Below are 24,756 nucleotides of genomic sequence, written 5' to 3'. Positions count from 1 at the left end.
TGTGTGTGTGTGTGTGTGTGTGTGTGTGTGTGTGTTAAGGGGTTTGGGTAGGGGCTGTGGTGTGTGTTAGTGTGTTTTGTTGCTGTGATACGTGTGTGCAAGGAGAATGTAGCTTGTGTGGTGGTGTTTTGTGTGTGTTTGTATGTAGTGTGATCTTGGAGTGAGAATATTTAAGTAGGGGGGTGTGGGGGGCGCAGGGTGGCTTGCCCCCCTGCTTTCATGTAGTAGAGTGATTGTGTGTGTTTTTGCGGTGGATGGTGTGTGTAGTAAAACGTGAAATTCAAAACCTCCGGTATTCGAGGTTTTGAATTTCGCGGTTTTTAGTTTTCGTTGTTTTGTGGATTCAACTTCTTGGGCTTGAGATATTGAAATTTGAGATTTCAGTATTTCGAGATTCTGAAGTGAATCCGAGACCAGACGTCCTAGCACCCGAAAGTTTTATGCAGATAAATGGAAAAGGTTCTGCACCTTGATCCAGTCAAGGGAGCCAATATGGCACAGCCCTCCATCCCTCTCATCCTGGATTACTTAGCTGACCTACTACACAGTGGTCTCTCTTTCTCCTCTATAAAAATTCATGCTTCTGCTATTTCTGCTCATTTTCCCACTGAGCAGCCCCTCTTCTCACACCCTTTGATCCAACATTTCCTCAGAGGGGCTAGCATCTTGAGGCCCCCCAGAAGGGCACCAATACCAGCTTGGGACCTTAACTTTGTCTTGGAAAAGCTCACCCTGCCTGCTTTCGAACCAGCTTCTTCTGCAGAGCTAAATTTTCTCTCCTGAAAGACAGCATTCCTTCTGGCCATCATTTCAGCCAGAAGAGTCTCTGAGCTGCAAGCACTCATGGCTGTAGAACCCTTCATCATCTTCCATGCAGACAGGGTATCCCTCAGAGCTAACCCATCCTTCATGCCCAAGGTGGTGTCCAGTGTGGCTCTCAAACAATCCATTAATTTGCCCACCTTCTTTCCTAATCCCTCGAACAAGAGGGAAAGGATTCTTCACTCACTCTCTCTAGATGTGCACAGACAGCTGAAATTCTATCTGGACAGGACTAAACCCTTCAGAAAGTCGGATCAATTGCTGGTTAGCTTTGCTACAGGGGCAGAAGGCAAAGCCATCTCCAAGCAAACCATTTCCAAATGGATAGCACACTGCATCCATTTCTGCTACAAACAGGGTTTTAGGACACACTCCACCAGAGCAGCCTCCACCTCTGCAGCTTTCCTCAGAGGAGTCCCCACCAGGGACATCCTGGAGGTTGCCACCTGGACATCTGTTCACAATTTTACCAAGCATTACCACCTGCCTCTCTTTTCCAAATCCAGGGAAGGGTTTGCCTCTGCAGTCTTGCAGGGCATCCTAGCCAGCCCCTAGTTTCCTTGACTGCCTCCACCCATTTCCTCAGCTTTGGGAATCTACCAAATGTGATGACTGCAACAGTGAAACATGAAGAACATAGTACAGTTGTGTACACTTACCATAAATGTAGATGTTCGAATGTATTCACTGTTGCTGTCGTGGTTTCCCTCCCTCCCCCTTTATTCTCTTTCTCCTTTTGCTACCTTTCTTCCTTGTTGTTCTCCTTTCCTTACAAGGGACATATTGGTATTTATTTTCCACTGGTGGGGTTCTTCCACCAGAACCTGGCCTCCTACTTTGGGGGCTCCTGACAGGTTAGGGCAAGAAAAACTGATGTAATGGCATCGGCTCCCTTACTTTATACTACTGACGACCTGACGTCAGTCCTCAAGCGACAGCAACTGACACAGAAATACTAAGTCTCTGGTATTCGGGCCAGTCGAAAGCTACCCTGGCAGGGATAACCCAAATGCGATAACTGCAACAGTGAATACACTCGAACATCTACATTTATGGCAAGTGTACACAACTGTACTATAGTGCAGGGCACATGGATGGATTATGAATGAGTTTGTGAGCTGTAGTTAGTTGGATAAAGCTGAGATTGTTGGGGAGTTCAAGCCATTTTAGGTTGCGGAATGATAAGCAGTGGTGAGATGAGCAGGAGGCATTAGTTATAAACTTAGCAATTTTGTTGTAGCATGAGTCTAGTTTGTATTAGTAGTATTAGAGAGATGCCTCCAACTTTTTTTCGGGGTCTGTCGTCCCTAAGACAGGCAAAATCTGGGGGAAGGAATTCTGTGCCCTTAATATAGGGTTTTAGCCATGTGTCAGTTCCGGCAATAATATCGGGTTTGTTGTGTGCTATCCATGAATGGAAGTCAGGTGTTTTATTTCTGATGCTTTGTAGGTTAACTGTAGGGAAGTTTATTAATTTATGGGAGTTGGGGGTTGCAGAGGAGAGGAGATGGGTCCCGGGTTGGGATGTATGTCCCCACACAGTGATAGGTTTGTTAGAATATGTGAGAGTAGTGTATTCTAGAAATGTCTTCTCTATCAAATGAACCATTGTTTAAAATCACCACCTATGCTCTGCCCTACTCTGCAATTGGCGATTTGGTAGTACTGTTCAGTGTACTGTTGGGACTGTTCCTCTGACTTTTTTTTTTTTCTTTCTTTCTTTCCGGTCTACGCAGAGGAGATAGTTCCAAAAAAATAATAAAAATAAAACTTTATTATTGCTGATTTAACCATTAGTGTTCTGATTTGGTACTTCTGTATTAGGAAAGCACAAGGGCTTTAAGTAAAAATTGTTTGCTTTTTTTTTACTAGTTTATGTTTTGAACTGAGCTCTCGTGCATGGTGCCTTGACTTCATTAAACGTACTGCTTTGGTCAGTATATTTTCATCTGGTATGGTGTTGGTTGAAGGATAGACTGCTCCTCAGCCACTAGTAGTGTTCGTGATGGGGTACCTGCTTTTAGCAGGAAACATTCATTTCATATTAAATAGTTAGCATGCAGGGCAGACTGTAGATTATGGCCGTAGGCAGGCATTTCATGCACTTACTCATTCTGAGGATTTGGTGAATATGGATGCTTATTCCATCTATCAGACTGTAGATTATATGCATTCGTCAGACTTGCATTACGTCTTTAACATAGCAGACCTTGCACGATCCAGTCCATCCACTTCAACCACAGGCTGTCAGCTGCAGATAACAGTTGTCCAGCCCAGAAAAGACCTTCCTGCCATTTTGTTGGCAAAGTATTTTGCTTGCTTTGAGTTATTCTTCTTCAACTTGGTGACAGTTTAGTGGATAGTGGTAATATTTGGCAGAAATGCTGTTTTCAGTCAGCTGTTTTCTGTTCTTTCTGAATGTACACTTTGTCTATCGATTGAGAGTTATTGGATATTCTTCGTGTTTCACTGTTGCAGTCATTACATTTGGGTAATCTGCTGGCAAGTTGCCCTCAGTCGGCCTGATTAACAAAGTCTTGGGTCCTGCGTTGTTTGCTGTCCCTTCTTCCATGACGTCAGGTCGTCAAAGGTATAAAACATGCAGCCGACGCCATTACATCAGTCTTTCTTGCCACGCGGTGCCTGAAGCAGAAGCAGTTCACAAGTGCCGGTCGGCCGACTCCTGAAATTTTCCTTTTCGAGTTTCAGAACCGAAGTCTTCAACTAAAAGCTAAGTACCCCGCTGGGGAAACTTTTTCTTGCTCCTTACCGATGTCAGTAAAAGTTGATAATTGCATTACTTGTTGGAAGCAAATACCTCATAAGGGTTTACATTTGTACTGTATTCCTTGCCTAGGCCCTAGCCACAACGTACCTTGCTGTTGGTTTTGTGCTAAATTTAATCAACGCACTATTAAACGTCTGTATATTTTTGCTTCTAAATGTTTTGGCTCACAATTTAATTATCCAGAAATGTTGTCTGTTAGCAAGCCAACTACCGGAATACCTAAAAAAACGCAAAGAAAAAGACAGAGACAGACCGTCGAGGTCCAAAACTGACGACGCTTCTCCTAAGCCAGTCGTCAGTTCCAGTACTCAGTGAGGCGCTTTCGCAGCCCCTAATACCCGCTACTTCTGATTCGCAGGCCTCTACTGAGACCCATTCGCAGTCCGGTATGCCAAGAGATGCTTCAATTATGGAAGCCGCGGATGTCTCTACCTTAGATGGGTCCAGAACCACTGTGCAGGCACCGGCTTCTGAGGGTGTTTTCAGGCCTACTGATTTGTATGTTAGACCGATGCCATCTTTGAAACTAAGGCCAAAATGTAAATCTATGTCTAAAAAAACTATGCCTAGGCCACATGTGCAGGCCCCTTTGCCTAAAAAACAAATGATCAAAATGGCTGAAGATTTAATTACTCTGATCAGGGGTAGCCAACCCCCTCCTTCTAAGTGGCCTAGGCAAGACTTTGATTATGAATCTTCTGAACAGGATTCTATTTCTTCTGACTCTTCTAATGAACAGGATTTGTCTATACCTACTTATGAGGACTCTGATGCAGAAGATTCCATTCCTTCTGCTTCTCCCCCTGAGGATTTTTCTTTTGGGGAAACTTTACATACCTTAAGGGAACATTTCCACTGAGAAAGTCAGGATTTCTCTGAATCTACAAAGAGACTTAGGGATTTTCTTCTTCTTCCTCAGCATAGGCCTTTGGCTATACCTCCTGTTCTAGACATTGTTGATGATGTTTTTCAAGAATCTAGTATGGCTACTGATTCTCTGCCTCCAGCTCCTTGTAAGCCAGACAGATACTACAGGGTTCCTGACTCCCACACCACTCCTTTTCAGAAATCCTATTGCAGATCCTGAAACTATTTCTCAGGGTCCCAAGGGCATTAAGGCCTCTACTGCTAAAAATCCTACCCCTTCTGATCGAGATTCCAGGGCGTTGGATAGATGGGGTAAGAAGATTTACACTTCTGCAGCATTGGCAATCAGGGCTTTAAACTGTCAATTTCATATGCTTAAATATCAACAGCATATCATGGGACTGCTTAAACAGAAAATTATGTTAATTTCTGACTGTGTGGAAAATAAGGATTTACACGATTTATCGCATTCAGCTGAACAAGTTGGAAAACATACTTTGCAATGTGGTTTTGATTCCTTGGAGGCCTCTTGCAGGGCTGCTGTAACTGGGTCTGTGCTAAGAAGGCATGCTTGGCTCAAAGAGCAAACTCTGCCTGATCACGTTAAAGCAAAATTGTTGGATGCTCCTTTACAACAGGACTGTCTCTTTGGTAATAAGGCTGAAAAAGTTTTAAAAAAGATGGAAGATAAAGTTAAATCTATGAAAACTGTGAAAGATTTCTTACAAGTGCAACCTCCAAGATTTAGTAGGCACTGGCCTACTAAGAACTGGTCCTTTCCAGTTTCTTCGAGAGCCACTCAAGTCAAACCCAGACATTCCACAGGCTCCAGGTTTCAGTCACAAGGGACTTTTAGAACAAAACAATGGGGTACCTCCACCTCCAAATCTGGAAACAACAAGGCACCTCCCTATGGTAAACAGTCTCACTGACTTCCCTCTACACTCACCAAGCACTTACCTTTTAGCCACCCCTTTGGGGGGGGAACTGACATTTCATGCACGAAACTGGCAACTGATAACCCAGGACAAATGGGTTTTAATAATAGTATCACAGGGATACAGATTTCATTTCCACACGTTGCCAGTCCCAAACTGATGGCCAGACCTGCCCCCAAATCAGTGGGCAGAGGCCCAGAAACAAGTTCTATCCCTCATGAACATGGGAGCTATTCAACCAGTACCAGAAGAGGAAAAGGGACAAGGTTTCTATTTAAAGCTTTTCCTGGTACCCAGAAAAGACAAATCATGGCGTCCATTTCTGGATTTATAGACTCTAAACACATTTCTGGGCATTTCAAAATTCACAATGCTGACTCTTCAACAGTTACTTCCTATGCTAGGCAAAAATGCCTGGTTGGTAACTCTAGACTTAAAAGAGGCTTACCTGCATATCCCAATCAGGGAATCTTGCAGAAGATACCTCCGCTTCAAAGCAGGCTACTTGCATTACCAGTTCTCTGCACTGCCCTTTGGGTTATCTACTATGCCCAGGGTCTTCACAAAGTGCCTGGCTCCAGTAATTGCATTCTGCAGGCAAAGAAATATTCAAATATACAAACACTAACTTGTCTTTGCTTTGGCTCATTAGCAGCAGTACAAAGAACTGCCTGCTCATTCTCACACCCTTGTTCTCCCGTCCCACTTCCCTGTTTATTACCTTAAGACAATCCCAAAGTTAATAAATATTACCTGTGGCAGGCAACCTTTTTAAAACTACAGTCCACTCTGCTACAGGCCCCATGAGGAGCTCAGTGTCTCTCCAGTAAGTGTTTTACAACTGTAAATGCCTATTTATGTTGAATTGTGTTAGACATTTTACAACTGTATATGTTTATGTTGAATTGTGTTAGACATCTAATATGATTTATGCTTTTTTATTGGAAGTTACTATGCCATGCTAGCATTTTGTCTGGACCAAGTTGTTTTTCGTATAATAGTATGGTCTATTTGCATAGCTGCACCTTGTTCACTAATGTTATTCATGTAATTGTGTTGTGTGTAGACAGCTCATACTGGTGTCTAATTACTTCTATATAATTGTGCTGTTACTTTTGGATAGAATCACATTAGACAACCTTTACAGAGTGCTGTTCACTATATTTTTATCTGTGACTGCATAACTGTCTTGATGTTTCTTCTAACATATTTTTTTCCAATTAGCTCAGTATCTGCATATATTAATAGTTGGTTCAAGACATTTTTCCTGCATACAGTAGCTATTTGCTCAGTTTGTTTTTTGTAATCTTTATAATATATCTTTACCATTTCAAAGTGCTTACTCCTGTCTGTACTCTTCTTTTCTAGACCTAAGACTACTCTTAAGTATTCAACTGCGGTACCACCTTTATCATTCTTATAAGAAAAGCACAGTCCGGGTCTGAACTGTCTGCAAACATCTAAAGTTAACTTTGAGTATGTGTCTACCTGTTTGAGCCAATATTCATTTTCCCCTGGAGAGCACTCTGCTTTGGCTTGTAAGCAGCTCCCCCCCCCCCCCACACACACACACACTCATCTTCCACTTTCTCTCTTATTCCCTTCTGTTAGCAGATAGTATCCATAATCTGATCATTACTGTGTGTTTGTTAATTTAAACTGAGACCACAGTGGCCTACTGATACAAGGTTATCCTGTTTTTCCACCTGAAAATGGTTAAGAAATGACTTACAGTTTCAGAGCAGTCCGTGGTCAATTGTGATTGTTTCTCAAACACTAACTTGTCTTGTTCTCCCCTCCCCCTTCCCTGTTTATTACCTTAAGATAATCCCAAAGTTAATAAATATTACCTGTGGCAGGCACCATTTTTAAAACTACAACCACCCTTGTCACTATCATATGTTCATTCATCAGTTAACTCTGTTAACTTATTGTTTCCAGCCCCCTCATAAGAGCAACTAACAGGGTCTCTAACGCTTCGCTCCCCACCCTGCCCCCTATTCCCTCCCGCCCCCAGTGGTCCCACCTTTATTACACTCCCAAACCCCTCCCATCTTTCCAGTAGCCAACCACAGCGCTAACCCAACACTACCTCCTCCATCTTCCCACTACTATCATACCTCCTCAACTAACATGTACAAGCATACCTTACCTATGCTCACTGAGTGCACTTTCCTTGCATATCTTACATCCTACCAAAGCTCTATCATTCCCGCACTCAACCACTACCACTGTACTACTACTCACACCACCACTCATGTCTCACCCTCACTCAGCTCCCCTCCCACCAACTCAAGAACCATCCCTATGCACCCCCCACATATTCTACCAACTATATTACTCAAACATAAAGCATCCCTACAACTTAACATAGTAACCCTCCCACCATACCTATTACCCAAAGAGCACAATCATAAAGTTTCCCTTATAAACAAACAAATTTAAAAACTGAGAAAACTAATAACCTCATGCATATCAAAACTAGCCCTAAGTGGAGATATCCACCCCAACCCTGGCCCTACCATCTCCAACCCCAATCCTCATAATCAGTCTAGAAACCACAACTTCTCCCATATTACAGCCAATAGAAAGCCAAATGACTTCCTTCTACTAAGCCTAAATATTAGAAGTATATCCAACAAAGTCCATGAACTCCATGCCACCATAGACTTGTACTCCCCAGATGTAGTCATCCTGACAGAAACCTGGCTAAAACCTCACATTACCAGTGAGCAAATACTCCCTACAGGTTATGGCATACTAAGAGAAGACTGGCTAAACAAGAAAGGAGGCGGTGTAGCTATAATATTTATACAGCATCTAAACATCCAGATCTTAAAATCATCAGCTCCACAAATAGGCAATGAAGAAATAATATATACCAACCTCAAAATAAACAAAAACAAAACCATCAACATAATTGGATGCTACTTCCCACCTGGCCAAAACATCCCTCCACTAGAAAACCTCCTCAGCTGGTCTACCCACCATCTCCCCCAAGAAGCTATAATTTTAAGTGATTTCAGTATTGACTGGCAATCCTGTTCTGGCAACCATCCAACCCATCATGTAAACCTTCATGGCTTCACCCAACTAGTCCAGTCGCCAACCAGGATAAATAAAAACTCCAGCAAGCACATTACCCTGGATTGGATACTAGTCAGTAAGAGCCCCCAGTCATATATAACAGGCTGCTTATCAGATAGCCTCAGTGATCACTCCCCAACATTCCTACTGAAAAAAAATGCCTATACCAAGCTAAACCTGTCTACCATCAGATACGTAAAAAAATAAACTTTAACCCACTCACATTCATCTCATCCCTCAAAGAATGTAACTGGCATCCTTTAAAGTACCTCAGTCTTGATGACGCAGTTGCATTTTTTAATACTACCTTACTGAGCATCCTTAATTACCATGCTCCCATAAGACTTTCCAGAATCAAAGCACAGCCCTCCCCATGGCTACAGAAAACCACTAAGTCAGAAATGAAAAACAGGGATAAAGCCTGGGAGCACTGGCGCAAAACCAAGACCCCCTCAACTAGACAGAAATTCCTAGAACTACGCAATAGGGTCAAAAAGCTAATAAAACAGGACAAATTCTAATACTACCAGTCTGCCCTAGACTCCTCCAAACACAGCCCCAAACAATTCTAGTCCTCCATAAACTCCATCATCCATCCAGGTAAAGTCAGTACCCCTCCTCCTAACATCCCTCACTCCTCAGAAAATATTGCTACCTCATTCAACACACACTTCACACAAACCATACTATCACTAGCTAAACAACACAGCCCCCCCTCCCCTCCAACCCACACCTTCAACTACTAATCTCCCCACTGCCTTCTCTTTTTCTCCTGTACCTACCTCCAACATAAAAAACTCTTAACTAAACTTAAACCCACCAAATTAGCAGCAGACAACCTCCCAAGTGAATACCTACAAATCGCAGCTGATGCTCTGGCCTACCCAGTATCCATCTTGATTAACCAATCTCTGTCAGAAAGTTATGTTCCCACACTGTGGAAAGTATCACATATAATTCCCCTCCACAAAGGCGGACCCTCCACAGAACTAACCAGTTACCGCCCTATAGCTATTCTCTCCACTCTCCAAAATACTAGAGAGATGCATACACTCTCAGGTCTCAGACTACCTCCTTGCTAACAACCTTCTTTCCAATACTCAGCATGGTTTCCGACCAAACCATAGCACCACCACTGCCTTACTCTCCTTTACTAACACTATCCTTCAGCATAAAAACAATGGCTATCTCTCCTCTGCTACTTTCCTAGACCTATCTAAAGCATTTGACATGGTCCCACACAAACAACTTATCTCTGTCCTCAATAACCTAGCCTTCTCACAATCAGTCACCAACTGGTTTCAGAGTTACCTGTCTGACCGCCAACAATCCATTGTATGGCAGAATGACATATCTCCCCAACTACCTGTCTCCATAGGGGTTCCCCAAGGATCCATCCTTGGACCCCTACTCTTCTCTGTTTTCACAAATAATCTAGCCTCTGCCACCACACATGGCACAATCATACAATACGCAGATGACTCGACCATCATCTGCTCAGCCCAGTCCCTACCCAAACTGCAAAAAGTCACTCAGGAAGCCTTTTCCTCTGTTGAAACTTGGTTATCCGATGCCCAATTAATACTCAACCCAAACAAAACTAAACTACTCATCTTCCAACCCACCAAACATACTCAAAACAACTCTCACTTTAACATCACAGCAAAAGACAACACCACTATATACCCAACTGAACACACCAAATTGCTAGGAGTGGAAATAGACAATAAACTAAAATTTGACATTCACATATCCATGACCATAAAAAAAGTCCACAAAAAACTAGGAGCGTTATACAGAAGTAAGCATCTTCTCACCAAAGCAGCAAAGATTTCAATAGCAAATTCCCACCTTATCTCCACCCTACTTTATGCCTCTCCAATATATACTAACCTAAGGCAAATATATACTAACCTAAGGCAATGCGATCTAAACAAGCTAGAGACCGGCTACAACAAAATTGCCAAATTCGCCACAGGGGCATCCTACCATAGTCACCAATGTCTCTCACTTGCTGAACTGGGCTGGCTTGAACTCCCTCACCTTCTTCAATGGTATCAACTCTCACTTGCCCACAAACTAGTAAACCATTCACTAAATGTCCCATCCCTCCAGAATCTACTCCAACCCTATCGCACCACCAGACCACTAAGATCCAGCAACAAAAGTCACTTGCAGATCACTAAAGCCAATAACTCTGCTGGTGAAGCACTATTCTCTTGCACCATAGCCAAATTATGGAACTCCATCCCACCCACAATTACCTCCATACCATCATGCACCCACTTCAAAACTTTACTAAAAGCGCACCTAAAAACATGCTGGCTATGCCCTTGCAACTCCCACTCTAATATCACCAACCCCATCCAACCACTACCTTTCTTTCCACTCCACTAACTACCTTGATTATAGCAAGCTCAGATGCTCATAAGCCTAGTACTTATACAGCAGGAACTTCTTATTTTAACATTTGTTAATGTCTGTTATGTACTTCACGGATAAACATTCTAGTTGTCTACTGATGTACTATGTTCTTCATCTGTAAATTTGTTGTAAGTAATTGCTATGTAATCCAATGTAACTACTGTCTGTTTATTTTAACTGTGGAGCTTTTCTCCCCGGGCCTCCGCTGAAGATGGACCTACATTCAGTCGGACACTCCCGGTCAACAAATATAAATAAATAAATAAATAAATATATCCATACCTGGACGATTGTCTAATTCAGGCAGAAAACAAGGACATTCTTCAACAGCATCTGGCATTTGTAAAAAGGGTTCTAACTTGTCTAGGGTACACCATAAACGAAAAGAAATCACAACTAGTACCCTCTCAAAAAATTACATTCCTGGGTGCAAGCTTGAATACAACTGCCCAGATGGCTTACCTTATGCCAGAAAAGCAAATTCAATTGGTGACTTACTTCAAACAGGTGGCCACAAAATCCCTGCTATCTGCAAGGCAAATTCTGCAAGCCTTGGGGTTCATGGCCTCCTGCATTCTTCTAATTCCATATGCAAGACTGCATATGAGGAAACGTCAGTGGTACTTAAAAAATTTATGGAGTCAACATTGTCACAGCCTGGAAACAATGATTCCTGTCATACCTTGCCTGCAATTAGAGTTCCTATGGTGGGCAGAGGACTGCCACCAAAACAAGGGACTGCCATTCACTCCAGCCCCTGCCGCCCAAACCCTAACTACAAATGCATCAGACTATGCTTGGGCGGCTCATCTTGCAGGAAAGTGCATTCAGGGCAAATGGAGCCCAAATCAAATGCACCTTCATATCAATCAGAAAGAGATGCTAGCTGCACAGAATGCACTTGACAGCCTTCAAGGACTACCTTCATCCAGGACAATTAATGATAAAGGCAGACAGCACCACAGTTATGAGGTACTTGGCATTGTGGAACACGGCCTTGACATACCAAATACAACTACAAGCTCAATTCCTGCCAGGAAAGCTGAATACACTGGCAGACGAACTAAGCAGAAATCTCATGGACCCACACGAATGGAAACTGGAACCAAGGATTTTCAACATGTTGACACGCAAATGGCAGAGTCCAGACATAGATCTTTTTGCCTCACCCCAGAACTATCAGTTGGACAAATTCTGCACAAGAACTCATCACAAAAAAGCTTAGAAAGTGGATGATCTGTCATTCAGCTGGAAAAACCTGTCAGTCTATGCTTTTCCCCATATGCCTCTGCTCTCCAAAGTTCTACTAAAAGTAAGACAGGACAAACCAAAAATGATTCTGATTGCTCCGGACTGGCCTCGCCAACACTGGTACCCACTCCTGTGCAATGTGTCACACCTTCCTCCGTGGCAACTGCCTCAGACACCTTACTTACTGTCTCAGCAGACCAACCAAATTCTGCACACTCAGCTCCAAACTTTGGCTCTTGCAGTGTGGCTAATCACCTAAATTCACCCTTAGCATCCTTTAGCAAACCTGCGATGGATGTCATTTTGGAGGCGAGAAGGCCTAGTACTAGAAAATCGTATGCTGACAAATGGAAAAAATTCTGTGCCTGGAACCAATCACAAGGAATAAGCACAGCAGTGCCCAATATTCCTCAGATTTTACAATACTTAACTGAGATGCTTCACAAGGGCCTGTCCTTTTCCTCCATAAAAATCCATGCCTCTGCCATTTCAGCTCATTACAACACAGAACCTCCCCTCTTCTCTCATCCTCTGCTAAAGCAGTATCTCAGAGGGGCCAAAAACTTAAGACCTCCCAGGAGAGCCCCAACCCCTGCCTGGGACTTCAATTTTGTACTGGAAAAACTCACTCTCCCTCCTTTCGAGCCAGCTGCTACTGCAGACTTAAAATTTCTCTCCTGGAAAACAGCTTTCCTTTTAGCAGTCACTTCAGCTAGAAGGATTTCTGAATTACAGGCTCTTATGGCAGTGGAACCTTTCATTATTTTTGATGTGGACAGTGTGTCTCTCAGGACCAATCCATCCTTCATGCCTAAGGTGGTATCCAGTGTGGCTCTTAATCAGACCATTCATTTGCCAACTTTCTTTCCCAATTCACAGAACAAGGGGGAGTGGATTCTGCATTCATTGGATGTACACAGACAACTTAGTTTTTACTTAAAAAGGACAAAATCTCTAAGATAATCTGAACAACTACTGATGGCATTTGCTGCAGGGGCAGAGGGAAAGGCTATTTCAAAGCAGACTATTTCCAAATGGATAAGCCATTGTATTCGTTTCTGCTATATGCACCATGGTAAAACTATCCCCCAGGGGATCAGATCTCATTCCACCAGAGCTGCATCTACTTCTACAGCCTTTCTCAGAGGTGTTCCTACCAGAGACATTCTAGAAGCTGCTACCTGGAGCTCATTTCATACGTTCATCAATCATTACCATTTACCTTTCTTCTCTAAATCCAGAGCTGGCTTTGCCACTGCTGTCCTGCAGGGCCTTATAGCTGGTCCTAATGCTGTATAAATCCATCCTCCCAACCATAGCTTTGGGAATCTACCCAAATGTAATGACTGCAACAGTGAAACACGAAGAACATAGTACAGTTGTGTACACTTACCATAAATGTAGATGTTCGAGTGCATTCACTGTTGCATTCCTGGTTCCCCACCCTCCAGCCCCTTGTTTTTCTCTTACTATACCTCTACATTCTTCTACTATACTTAAAAGCCTTTTTGGTGTATTTGCTTTTGTTTGGTGGTATATATTTTTTGTGTTTTAAATTACACACACACACACACATATATATATATATATGTATATATATATATATATATATATATATATATATATATATACATACATATATATATATATATATATATATTGCTCCCCATTTGGGGGGCACCTGACATCTGGAGCAAGAAAAACTGATGTAATGACGTCAGCTGCATGTTTTATACCCCTGACGACCTGACGTCATGGAAGAAGGGACAGCAACCGACACAGGACCCAAGACTTTGTTAATCAGGCCGACTGAGGGCAACCTGCCAGCAGATTACCCAAATGTAATAACTGCAACAGTGAATACATACGAACATCTACATTTATGGTAAGTGTACACAACTGTACTTTTTGTTTACTCTTAGAACATGGAGATGGATTGTTTATATTGTGTTGTACTTTGGAGGGAAGTGCAGTCCTGAGTGTGTCCTCCTTTGGATTACATGCCTGGTAACTATGAACCTGTTCTCAGTTTTCCATCCATTCCCTATTGCAATGTTAGCAGCTTAACAGTTTTTAAATATAACATAGGCAATTTATTCTTCAAGATAAACGGGCACGGAATTTGTAGATAAAACACTGAAATATAAAGTTGTTCGCTAGCAGCACCTTCTTTATTTTGAAATTATTAAGATGATTTTTACTTCTACAGAGATTATACATATTGACTGATATTGATGGATTTTAATGACAGAAGTTTAAATGGCTTTTTATGGTTGAAATGTTCTGAAATGGGCAGTTTTGTCATTATTGGGTCATATGTTTTGTTTCATTGCTTACTGGAAAAATGTTCAAAACTACAAATTTAAAACGTACTCTTAACAAGTGGTGCTGTATTATAGAAGGAATATAATTTAATACAGTCAGGAAGGTGAATAAAAGAACACATGCATGTATGCATGGTCTTAAAAATATGAGCAAGGAGCCTGTGGTTTGAAAATAGCCCAAAGATAAACTGTATCAGCCTCTGGCCAGATGCTTTTTCTTTAAATATGGGTTTCACGTTGTTTCAACTAACTTGAGTTTCAAGGGCAGAGAAGTCTACTGTTAATGTTAAGTCTGGTTTCATTGTGAGACTGTATTGTTTTGTTTAACAAATGTTTGTCAGTGTTTGTGCTATAAAATTTGAAATAAAAGTTTTAAATTAAATCCAAATATCTGTAATCATTGTAGAAGTAAAGAAGAAAATAGTATGTACAGTGAGAGGTCAGAACAGTGTTTATGGTAACTGGGGAGAAATAGCCAAGTAATGGGACTGCGGGGGGGCAATCCATTACCCTGCTTAGGGCCCCATTTGACCACGATCTGGCTTTGCACTCAGGCATTGTAAACAAACTCAAGAATTGGACATTAAACTCAGCTAGCTCTCAGATGGGATCGAGGAAGCTGACACTGGAGACCAGCTGTTGAAAGAGGCCAGTCATTAGCAGAGTCCTTCAGGGCTCTATGCAGCGCTTGTTCCTTTTTTGTCATTTACTTCTTGAAAGCCAAAGCCAATGTCATTGGCCCATGACTGACTATGTTTTTCAGATGACTGTAAATTAGGAGCAGTGATAGAATCCTCCTAGGGCACTAACATCCTACAGGAAGGACTAACACATACAAATGACTGGTGCTAAAACCAAGGCTTAACACTCAAAGACAAGAAATGCATATTAGTACCCTTGGGAAGTCAGCTACCATAGGAAACTTCCTCATTTTTATCACACCCGTAAGAGTGGACCCAGTAGTCAAGGATTTGGGGACTTATCCAGGTAGTAAACTGTGTCTGAGGTGGTAAGGAAATCATTCTATGTTGCTCTACTGGTAAGCAAATGCATGACGTTTAGGTCCAAGAGAGTCATCGTTCCTTTGTATCTGGCCAATGACATTTAGGTCCAAGAGGGTCAGCGTTCCTTTGTATCTGGCCAGTGACATTTTAGGTCCAAGAAGGGTCATCGTTCCTTTGTATTTGGCCAATGACATTTAGGTCCAAGAGGGTCTTCATTCCTTTGTATCTGGCCAATGGCATTTAGGTCCAAGAGGGTCATCGTTCCTTTGTATCTGACCAATGACATTTAGGTCCAAAAAGGGTCATCGTTCCTTTGTATCTGGCCAATGACATTTAGGTCCAAGAGGGTCATTGTTCCTTTGTATCTGGCCGTCGTCAGACGCATCAAGTACAGCAACCCATTGGCATGTACTTGAACAGGGACATGCAGCAACTGACCATCCACAGAGGTTCCTTACAAAAAGAATACAAGGTGTAATCAACATGTCCTGGGCAGATCACATCAAAGCCATGTCTCTGGACTGGTTTTACTACAGACTGTTGAGAGGTGATCTTTGTCTGGCATGCAAGGCATTCTTGGATCCCACACTGACGGACCTTTTACACCCCCCCCCCCCCAAAACCAATGGCTTCAGAAGTACTCAATCTAGGGACTTGAACCTTGCTTGTGACATAAATAGGATATTGGAGGGACAGGTATGTGTCTCGAGAATTCCCCTCCTCTAAAGCAGTGTTCTTCCCTAATCCTATTCAAGCATAATCTGGACCAGTGGATGACAAATCAGAAGTTTACCCCAGGTCTAGCACCTATGTCTGTAATGGAAAGAGGTCCTCTGAAATCATACCCAAGCTTGCATATACAGTGGATATAAAAAGTTTAGACACTCCTGTTAAAATGCCAGGTCTTTGTGATATACAAAAAATGAGACCACAATAAATCATTTCAAAACTTTTCCCACCTTTAATGTGACCTATGACTTGTAGGATTCAATTGAAAAACAAGCAAATCTGTTAGCGAAAAAAATAAAAAATAAAAAATGTACACTATGCTTGTTGCATAAGTGTGCACACCCTTAAACTAATACTTTGTTGTGTGTGCACACCCTTAAACTAATACTTTGTTGAAGCACATTTTGATTTAATTACAGCATGCAGTCTTCTTAGGTACACACCTGCCATCACTTAAAGAGACTCTGATTAACCCCAAATAAAGTTCAGCTGTCCTAGTAGGATTTTATGACATTTACTCAGTTGCCTGCTACAGCAAAAGCCATGGTTCACAGAGAGCTTACAAAGCATCAAAGGGATCTCATTTTTGAAAGATATCAGTCAGAAGAAGAGTACAAAAAAATTTCCACAACATTGGCTATACCATGGAACACTGTGAAGACAGTTATCAAAAAGTGGAGAAAATATGGGACAACAGTGACATTGCAAAGAAATGGCCGTCCCTCTAAAATTGATGAAAAAACAAGATGAAATCTGGTCAGGGAGGCTGCCAAGAGACCTATAGCAACACTGAAGGAGCTGGAGGAATTTCTGGCAAGTACTGGTTGTGTACTACATGTGACAACAATCTACCGTATTCTACATATGTCTGGACTATGGGGTAGGGTTGCAAGATGGAAGCCTTTTCCTACACACAAAAACATCCATGCCCAGCTAAAATTTGCAAAACAATACATCAAGCCTACCAAAAGCATGTGGGAAAATGTGTTATGGTGTGCTGGGACCAAGGTTGAACTTTTTGGCCACAATTCCAAATTATATGTTTGGCACAAAAACAACACTTTGCATCACCAAAAGAACACCACCCCCATGGTGAAGCATGGTGGTGGCAGTATCATGTTTTTGGGTTGCTTTTCTTCAGCTTGAACTGGGGCTTTAGTCAAGGTGGAGGGAATTATGAACAGTTCCAAATACCAGTCACTTTTGGCCCAAAACCTTCAGGTGTCTGCTGAAAAGGAATTTCAGCATGACCATGACCCCAAGCATACATCCAAATCAACAAAAGAATGGCTTCACCAGAAGAAAATTAAAGTTTTGGAATGGCCCAGCCAGAGCCCAGACCTAAATCCAGTAGAAAATCTGTGGGGTGACCTGAAGAGGGCTGTGCACAAGAGATACCCTCACAATCTTATGCAACCAGCGTATTGTACATTTTTTATTTTTTATATTTTTCCCCTAACAGATTTGTTTGTTTTTCAGTTGACTTGTACAGGCTATACGTCACATTAAAGGTGGGAAAAAGTTTTGAAATGATTTATTGTCGTCTCATTATTTTGTATTACAAAAACCTGGCATTTCAACAGGGGTGTGTAAACATTTTATATCCACTGTACCTCTTAAAATAACCTTTACGACTCATAAAACTTGCCAGATCTATTTGGCATGCATGGCAAGGTTTATAAATGTTCCAGTGGTTTTTAGTCTCCAGATACAGATGGGCTTCTGGTGGAATTTTGTGAGGACGTGCATCTTGAGCTTTGAAAGCTCCTGTATATAGAGTACTTGCTGTGGTTTTGATCTGAACAGAGATGCTTCCATCACAGAAACTGTTCTGTTTTTTTCCACTCCTTCAGTCCTGTAAGGACTGTGTCTTCAGCATCCTGTGGACCCATTGCTTCCTGGGCAACCCATCATTGTAGATTCATTAAGGATAGAGCTACATTTGATTACCTAACAGAGGGCTATACCAAACAGAATTACTGTATGCCTTCAGAGCTTATCAGAAGTGTTTCTCCACACAGAAAAAGCTTACGATAAGCTACTCTACTTAATTTGCCCTGGTTCTGTGATATCTGAAATTTCTGAAGTCATTATTTAAACCCTTGTGAGGTCTGTGTATGAGTCACAGTGACTGAGAATTAAGCTAGTTCCTAACAAGCTATATTATGCTGCAGAGCAGGAATCTCCAGGGTTGTCACTCATTTGGTCTTATTCACCTCGGCCTCTTGCACAGAGTCTGATTAGTGTTTCACTGTTAAGACACATCAAACCAGGACCTGTTTATATTGTCCTTTATACAGATAAGCTGTTAGGCTGTCTTGTCCATCTAGTTAGACCTTTCTCACTTTTGCAATACCTTGATTGATTTTCATCAGTTGTTGGGTTATACACTTACTTGACCAAGTCTATGGCCATTGTGCGCAGTGGAGTTGCTTTATAATTCATGCAGGAATGTATTACATTGAAATAGGAGTGCTACACAATGCCCTACTTGCAGATCACTTTGTGTTCTGCCCTTGTCGGGGTACCTTCAAGCCTTATATAGCAAATATTCAAGACCTTTTGGTTTCTCATTTCAGTGACTGGAAGAGCCTTTTGCTGCCAGTGAAACAGAAACTGATAGTAATCAACATAGACCTATATCCCAAACTTCTTTGTAGTCATGTCTTTTGTGTTATCCTTTTTTCTGTCAAGTAAACTTGTGAATAGAGCAGCTCATATCTACTTTTAGTGTAAAGTTGCATGGTACAGGCTAAATAATTTATCAACGAAGCAAAAATTAGTGATCAATAGTTTTTAAACTGGGAGAATTTTTTGGAAGTATGCATCCCCTTTCTACACATTAGTTAAGAACATGGAAGCTACTGGTGTTGCAAAGTTTGGATGTTACTCCCTTTACTGCACCTGTGGTGGTCTCCTTGAAGATGATCCTGACTGAAATCTGTATGTTGATTGGCTAACTATTAAACTGCATGGCTAGATTGACCATGGGTCATACGGATAAAGATATACTCCACTGTATACAAGCAGACACCATGTTACGTAAAGTGAAAAGGCAGTGAAGGAGCAATTCAGTAATTTGCAGACAAAACTAACATAAAGTTAAGGCTCAAATACAGAATTTATTTATTCTGAGTGCCAGAGATTCAGAGAAGTTTTGCACCATTTTGCATGTATGAAGGGTAAGCTTGCAAACTGATGTGGCATATTTTCCTTCACTGATTTCTGCAATTATAGTTTGGCAGCATAAAATATTTTGGTGTAATTTAAGTCTTGATGTTTAAAAGAGCAGCCTTTGACTTAGCTTTGGCAGCTAGGCAAGACCTTCAAAAAGCACCTTCTGCAACTGTTTTAACCCTAACCCTGCATAGTGTCAATATTCAGATAGATTTGATCTATTTGTTAGGGATAGCGTTTAGCGATCTAAATGGGCATTTTTTATATCCGTTTTCAGTCACTTGGGTTTAGTACTTTGTTGTTTGATTTAGTTTTTGTTCAAAGTGCCTGCATCGGTTGAATGTGTTTTGATGCCCGTGCAGTTTGTGAGTTTGTCATGTAATGATGTACTGCATTTACATGTAGTCGAGCAGTCTATGCAGTTGCATTAGTTAGATTATAATGTAGGTGTCATTTGAAAGTGTTTGGAATCTTTTAGCCAGTATTACCTAAGCAACCTGCCCAACATCTTCCCCTTGGCAGACTTGGTGGGGGAGTTATTGCGGTGGAGCAGCGGTAGCGTTGTTGCCTCACAGCAAAAGATTCTCCTGTTTGATTCTCGGCTGGAGCGCCTTCTGTATGGAGTCTGCATGTCCTCCCCGCGGTCGAGTGGCGTTCGAAAGACGTGTGGTTGAGCGTCGGGCTGGCACCTTAGCACCGTAAAAATCAACTGCCAATCAATAGCGGACCGGTGTTCTGCTGTGGCGACCCCTAACCGGGAAAAGCCAAAAGAAGAAGAGTTGTTGAGCTTTGCTTATGTTGGTTTGTGTAGTACCTAACTTTTGAGAAAGCACATTTGAGATCTGGGTAGTAAATCAGAATGCAGAAAATTGTGAATAAAGGCAAGAAGCTAGAAGCCTAAGAAAGTTTTTAATGTTGAGCTGACTGGAAGTCTGTGGTTTCAGTCCTACTAGTTTTAGAAAATGCGCCTGGTTATCCAGATGTATAATTGTTATAAATATATAACTTTCATTTTTGCATAATTTTGTAGCAAGTTAAATGATACTTAGACTCTAAAGGTAGAAAAAGAAGTGCAGTGTGACCCACCATGTGTTTCCTCATGATTTCAGGCTCTCTAAGCATATCATTTATTCACTCCTGCTTGATTTATTTTTCTTACATTTTTATGTATATATTTTGTGTATCAGGTTTTATATGTGGGTTGAAGCCCATTTTCATGGAGACCCAGGAGCACTCTCTGGTTAGGTGACTTGCTCAGAATCACACCGGAGGCAAATGGAAACTGAAGGACTCAAACTCAGGCCTGCGATGAAGCTGCTTATTAGCTCATAGTCTTTATTGTCTGTATTAAACTAAATGGCTGTTGCTTCCTAGCACACCTGCTTACAGTGCTCATGATGAATCACAGATGTTTGATATTTATTGTACATAACAGTTTTTTCATATTTCTGTATCCCTGTTGTATGTTTTATGCAGTTCTTTCAAGGTGTGTTTCATTCTGCCCTGCGTTATAAGGGTCTTTTATGCCAGCCTTATCTGACTGTAGGTAAGTAAATTGTAAAATAAGAGCTTCGTTGAAAAGAATATTATTACTGTGACAGGTATTTTCTTATCCACTGCTCTCAATGGAAATTCTGTCATGTATTTTAAAACACTGTAAATATGAGAAAGCCTCGAGTCAGTCTTTTATGTAGACATTCACCTTTTTGTTAATATAAGATACAGATTAGGTCATTCATAAGAATTATAATGCAACTTTCAAGCTGCTTCAGCATACATTACAGTATAGTTAATGCATGACTGATTTAAATCAGAAAAATGATTGTTTTCTTTGAAGCTAAAAAAGAAAGTATTCAAGTTTTTATTTCTCTTTTGTTGTTTGCATATGTTTTTCAGGCATGAGTTACATGTCATAGTAGATGAAGTATATATGCTGTCAGTTTTTGAAGAGACTGCCCAGTACCACAGTGTTCTCAGCTTCGACAGGTATGTGTGGATGCTTTTTTTTGTTTGTGTAGGATTATAGGTAGTAATGTTTTTGTTGTGTTTATACAAGAATATAAACAGTAAAATTTATTGGAATCCTGTTCCCATGGCCGGCCTTAGGCATAGGCGAACTAGGCAACCGCCTAGGGCGCCATACAGGCCAGCCTCATAAAGGGCGCAAGTTTAATTTACTTAAATTTCTGTTCTTCTCCACTTCTCCGCCCTGTACTGTAGCGTTTGCGCCCTCCCCCACTTCCTCAGTCCAAAGCATAGTTCGCACATAGCAGAAACCACCGTCCCCTGCTGTGTTCTTCCATTCCCTCCCTCTGCATCCATGTGATCAGTCAGTATTAAAGCATCCAATCAATGATATTTTTATACCACTGACGTCCTTGGCTGCTGCTCCAATTGATAGAATAAAAGTTTGATCATGCCCGCCTCTCATCTCTTTTTTCATTAATGAAATAGAGGCGGGCAGATCTTTTGGATTTTTTATTTCCCCTGGATGTTTGAAGTGCATGAATTGGCGACTTGGTTCTGGACAAGGATTTTTATTTGTGTGCTTAAGGTAAGTGAAGTCAGGGAGCTAAAATACATTCCAATAAAAGGTATAATCTTGCTGACACTTTTGGGCATGCAGGGCTGTTTTGGCATACTTCTTGATTAAATGACGGCATAACAAAACGTTTTAGCTGTAAAAAGCGCGTACCATGTTATTGCATGTTGTGCTTCACTAAAGCATTTAAGAAAACTTTAGGATAATAGAAAACAGAACTAGTCGCAGTGGCTCTCTGTGGGATTGTTACTGTAAACAATATGAAGAAGACAGATTGAGTGGTTCAGGCTACTGCCTGTAAAGCTTCTGTCCAGTTCATTAATCTTGACTCATTTTTGGCATGTGACTGGAAAGGCTTGTTGCAGTGTTTGCTTTTAAATTTTCAGTCCTCAGTCCTATTCACAATTTCAAGAAGGTCAGAGTGCAATAGGCGATCTGAAAGTGCCAGATCAATTCTGGTTGGCCAAAGGCTGAATTCAATGAATTTTGATAATCAGTGGCAGTCAGTCAGAATAGTCATTTTAATATCTGGTGAGGCAGATACAATAAATTAGACAATGCTGTATCATTCTGTTTTAGTCATAGTAAATTAAAGCTGTCATTCTGTGGGTGGAAGGAGCTTTCTCTGACATTTAGGCACAGGTACATACATATTAATGATACTTTGCTGTGGAAACATGTAAATATGCAAACTCCAGAAAGAGAGCAACCAGAGTAAATGACTGAACCTCAAAACTTGAGGCTGAGTACTAACAGCAGTAATTTGTACTGCGGTGCTGTTCTTTCCAAAACTGCATATAGTGTAAAATGTAAATTTATGAGCTGAAATCAACATCACCATCCTTTATCTAAAATCACTTGTCTACATAACTGAGAGACTATATAGTTCTAGGTTGCTTGTGTTTGTATATGAAGTAAAAGCCCGAACAGAAATTGTCAGTGACTTGGGATAGAGCAGGATTTACTGCCCTGGGACACTGAAAAGAAATGATACATTTGTATTTTCTTATACCAGGCAGTCTGTTCAAGTAAAGAAAGCGATTTAGCTGTATATGAAATCGTGATGTTTTCTTTCTAATTGAGTGCATCTAAGATGGGTAGTATCTTCATATGGTCCGTTTGTAGCTTGTACTGTATCTGGTTCTCCCCTTTTCCCATTTAAATGTAGCTAGATTGTCTTTTATAACTATGAGGGTTTTAAGTAGTTTTCCTTTTGACGGTTTATGCATCGCTGCTCATCAATACAGTACCCCCCCCCCCAAGAGAAGTGAATATGTGCTAGAGTTGTTGCTGTGCAAGAAGTTTATGATGGAGTGAGTTAGTGATTTTTTTATAGTGGTAGTTTTTCATGTGTCCTCAGTGTCATGTATATGTTTCTCATTGCGATCTTGTTTAAATAAACTTCTTGATATGGGAGTACTTGCTAGTGATACAAATCAAGTGGGTCATCTTACGTAATTTGGACCAAATTAGATATCTGCTCCACTCATTTTTCACTAATTGAAGCTCATTGAAGAGAAACATCTGCAGGCAGGTGGTAATTCTAGGCTTTTATTTTTATTAGTTCTTTTCTTACCTGGCAAGACTCACAAGGTAATGTATAGTGTGGATGTTTCTCAGCAACTGTACCTCATGAATCTTGCCAGGTAACAATAGAAATAATAAATATAAAGGCTCAGGTACCAACTGTCTGCAGATGTTTTAAATGTTACCTTAGGGTCAGGAAAACCTCCTTTTATGAAAAGATAATTCAGCTCATCAGAAAATAATGTAGCATGCTGCATGCATGCATGCATGCACTTTAATTTATTCAAAATGCTGTTGTGTGCCACTGTTGAGATATGACTAAAAGAATGCAGGCAGTGAGTATTGCCAAAGATTAGTTTCATAACTCTCATTGAACTGCATTTTGAATTGAATTCTTGTACTTCTATTAATGTTTGTTACTAAACTAATCTTTGGCAATACTGACTGCATTCTTTAAAAACATCCACAACTTGAAGACTTTGCTCCCCCACTTATTTTTGGCTTGGTGTGCTCAGAATGTGAAATCATAATACCCTGCAGTAAATGTTAGCTTTGCATTTATATTTCTCATTCAGGAATTTTTCAGTGGCCGTTCATGTTCACATTTTAAACACCCTGCAAAGAAACTATATTCTCTGCATCTATAAAATGATGATTAAATATTTTTTGTAAAGTTAGGAATCGACTGATAAACTTGGAAGGTCAAGGACTTAGTCTTGGCCACTGTTTTGTTCTATCAGTGGTATCTAAGTTTTAGCACTTTCAGCATTCTAGCTGCTTAAGCTGCCCTCAATTTGTAGTAAAAGTTATGAATCCTTAGAATCTTAGTAGGTTATTATTTTTTTGGAAGGGAACAAAGGCAGCTGTGAATCTTTGCTCTATGGGCTTTTTCCTTGGCCAGAAAACTTTAAATAAGATGCATTACATGATATGAACAGCTAGGAAGAAAATAAAGTGTGAGATTTCATTCAAACCCAACACTGGTACAGTGAGAAAGGTAAATGGTATAGAAATGTCACAGAAGAGGAACACAACTAAGTCTTGTGTTATTTATGTGATAATTCTCATTTTTAGGGTGGAGAATACTCTTTATAAGAGGGAATATGTTAGGATGTAGTTGCATTAAAGCAAGTAAATGACATTTTCGAAAATAAGCACAGGATTTGAAACTTAAGAATATAACTTGGAAAGCATGACCATGTTAGGATTCTGTGAAGATAAGTCTTTAAATGAGTGGTGGGTCAGGAAAAGTGATCTTGAAGAATGCTGTGCCTAA

At 40.9% G+C, this 24,756-nt stretch overlaps 1 protein-coding gene across 1 annotated transcript in view; it reads left to right on the top strand.

Annotated features, from left to right (window-relative positions):
- The window catches only part of LOC122810579 (1-aminocyclopropane-1-carboxylate synthase-like protein 1), a 790,733-nt gene that overhangs the window by 439,475 nt on the left and 326,502 nt on the right, over positions 1-24,756 (top strand). The window contains exon 11 of the mRNA XM_044082158.1: positions 21,308-21,397. Within this exon, the coding sequence (XP_043938093.1) occupies positions 21,308-21,397 (90 nt within the window). The remainder of the gene's footprint in view (positions 1-21,307; positions 21,398-24,756) is intronic.

The sequence above is a fragment of the Protopterus annectens genome, chromosome 9.part0, assembly GCF_019279795.1.
Source record: "Protopterus annectens isolate FY-2018-M chromosome 9.part0, PAN1.0, whole genome shotgun sequence".
In the NCBI taxonomy this organism is placed as follows: domain Eukaryota; kingdom Metazoa; phylum Chordata; order Ceratodontiformes; family Protopteridae; genus Protopterus; species Protopterus annectens.
Note: the sequence above shows the minus strand (reverse complement) of the source record. Positions and strands in the feature narration are given on the sequence as shown.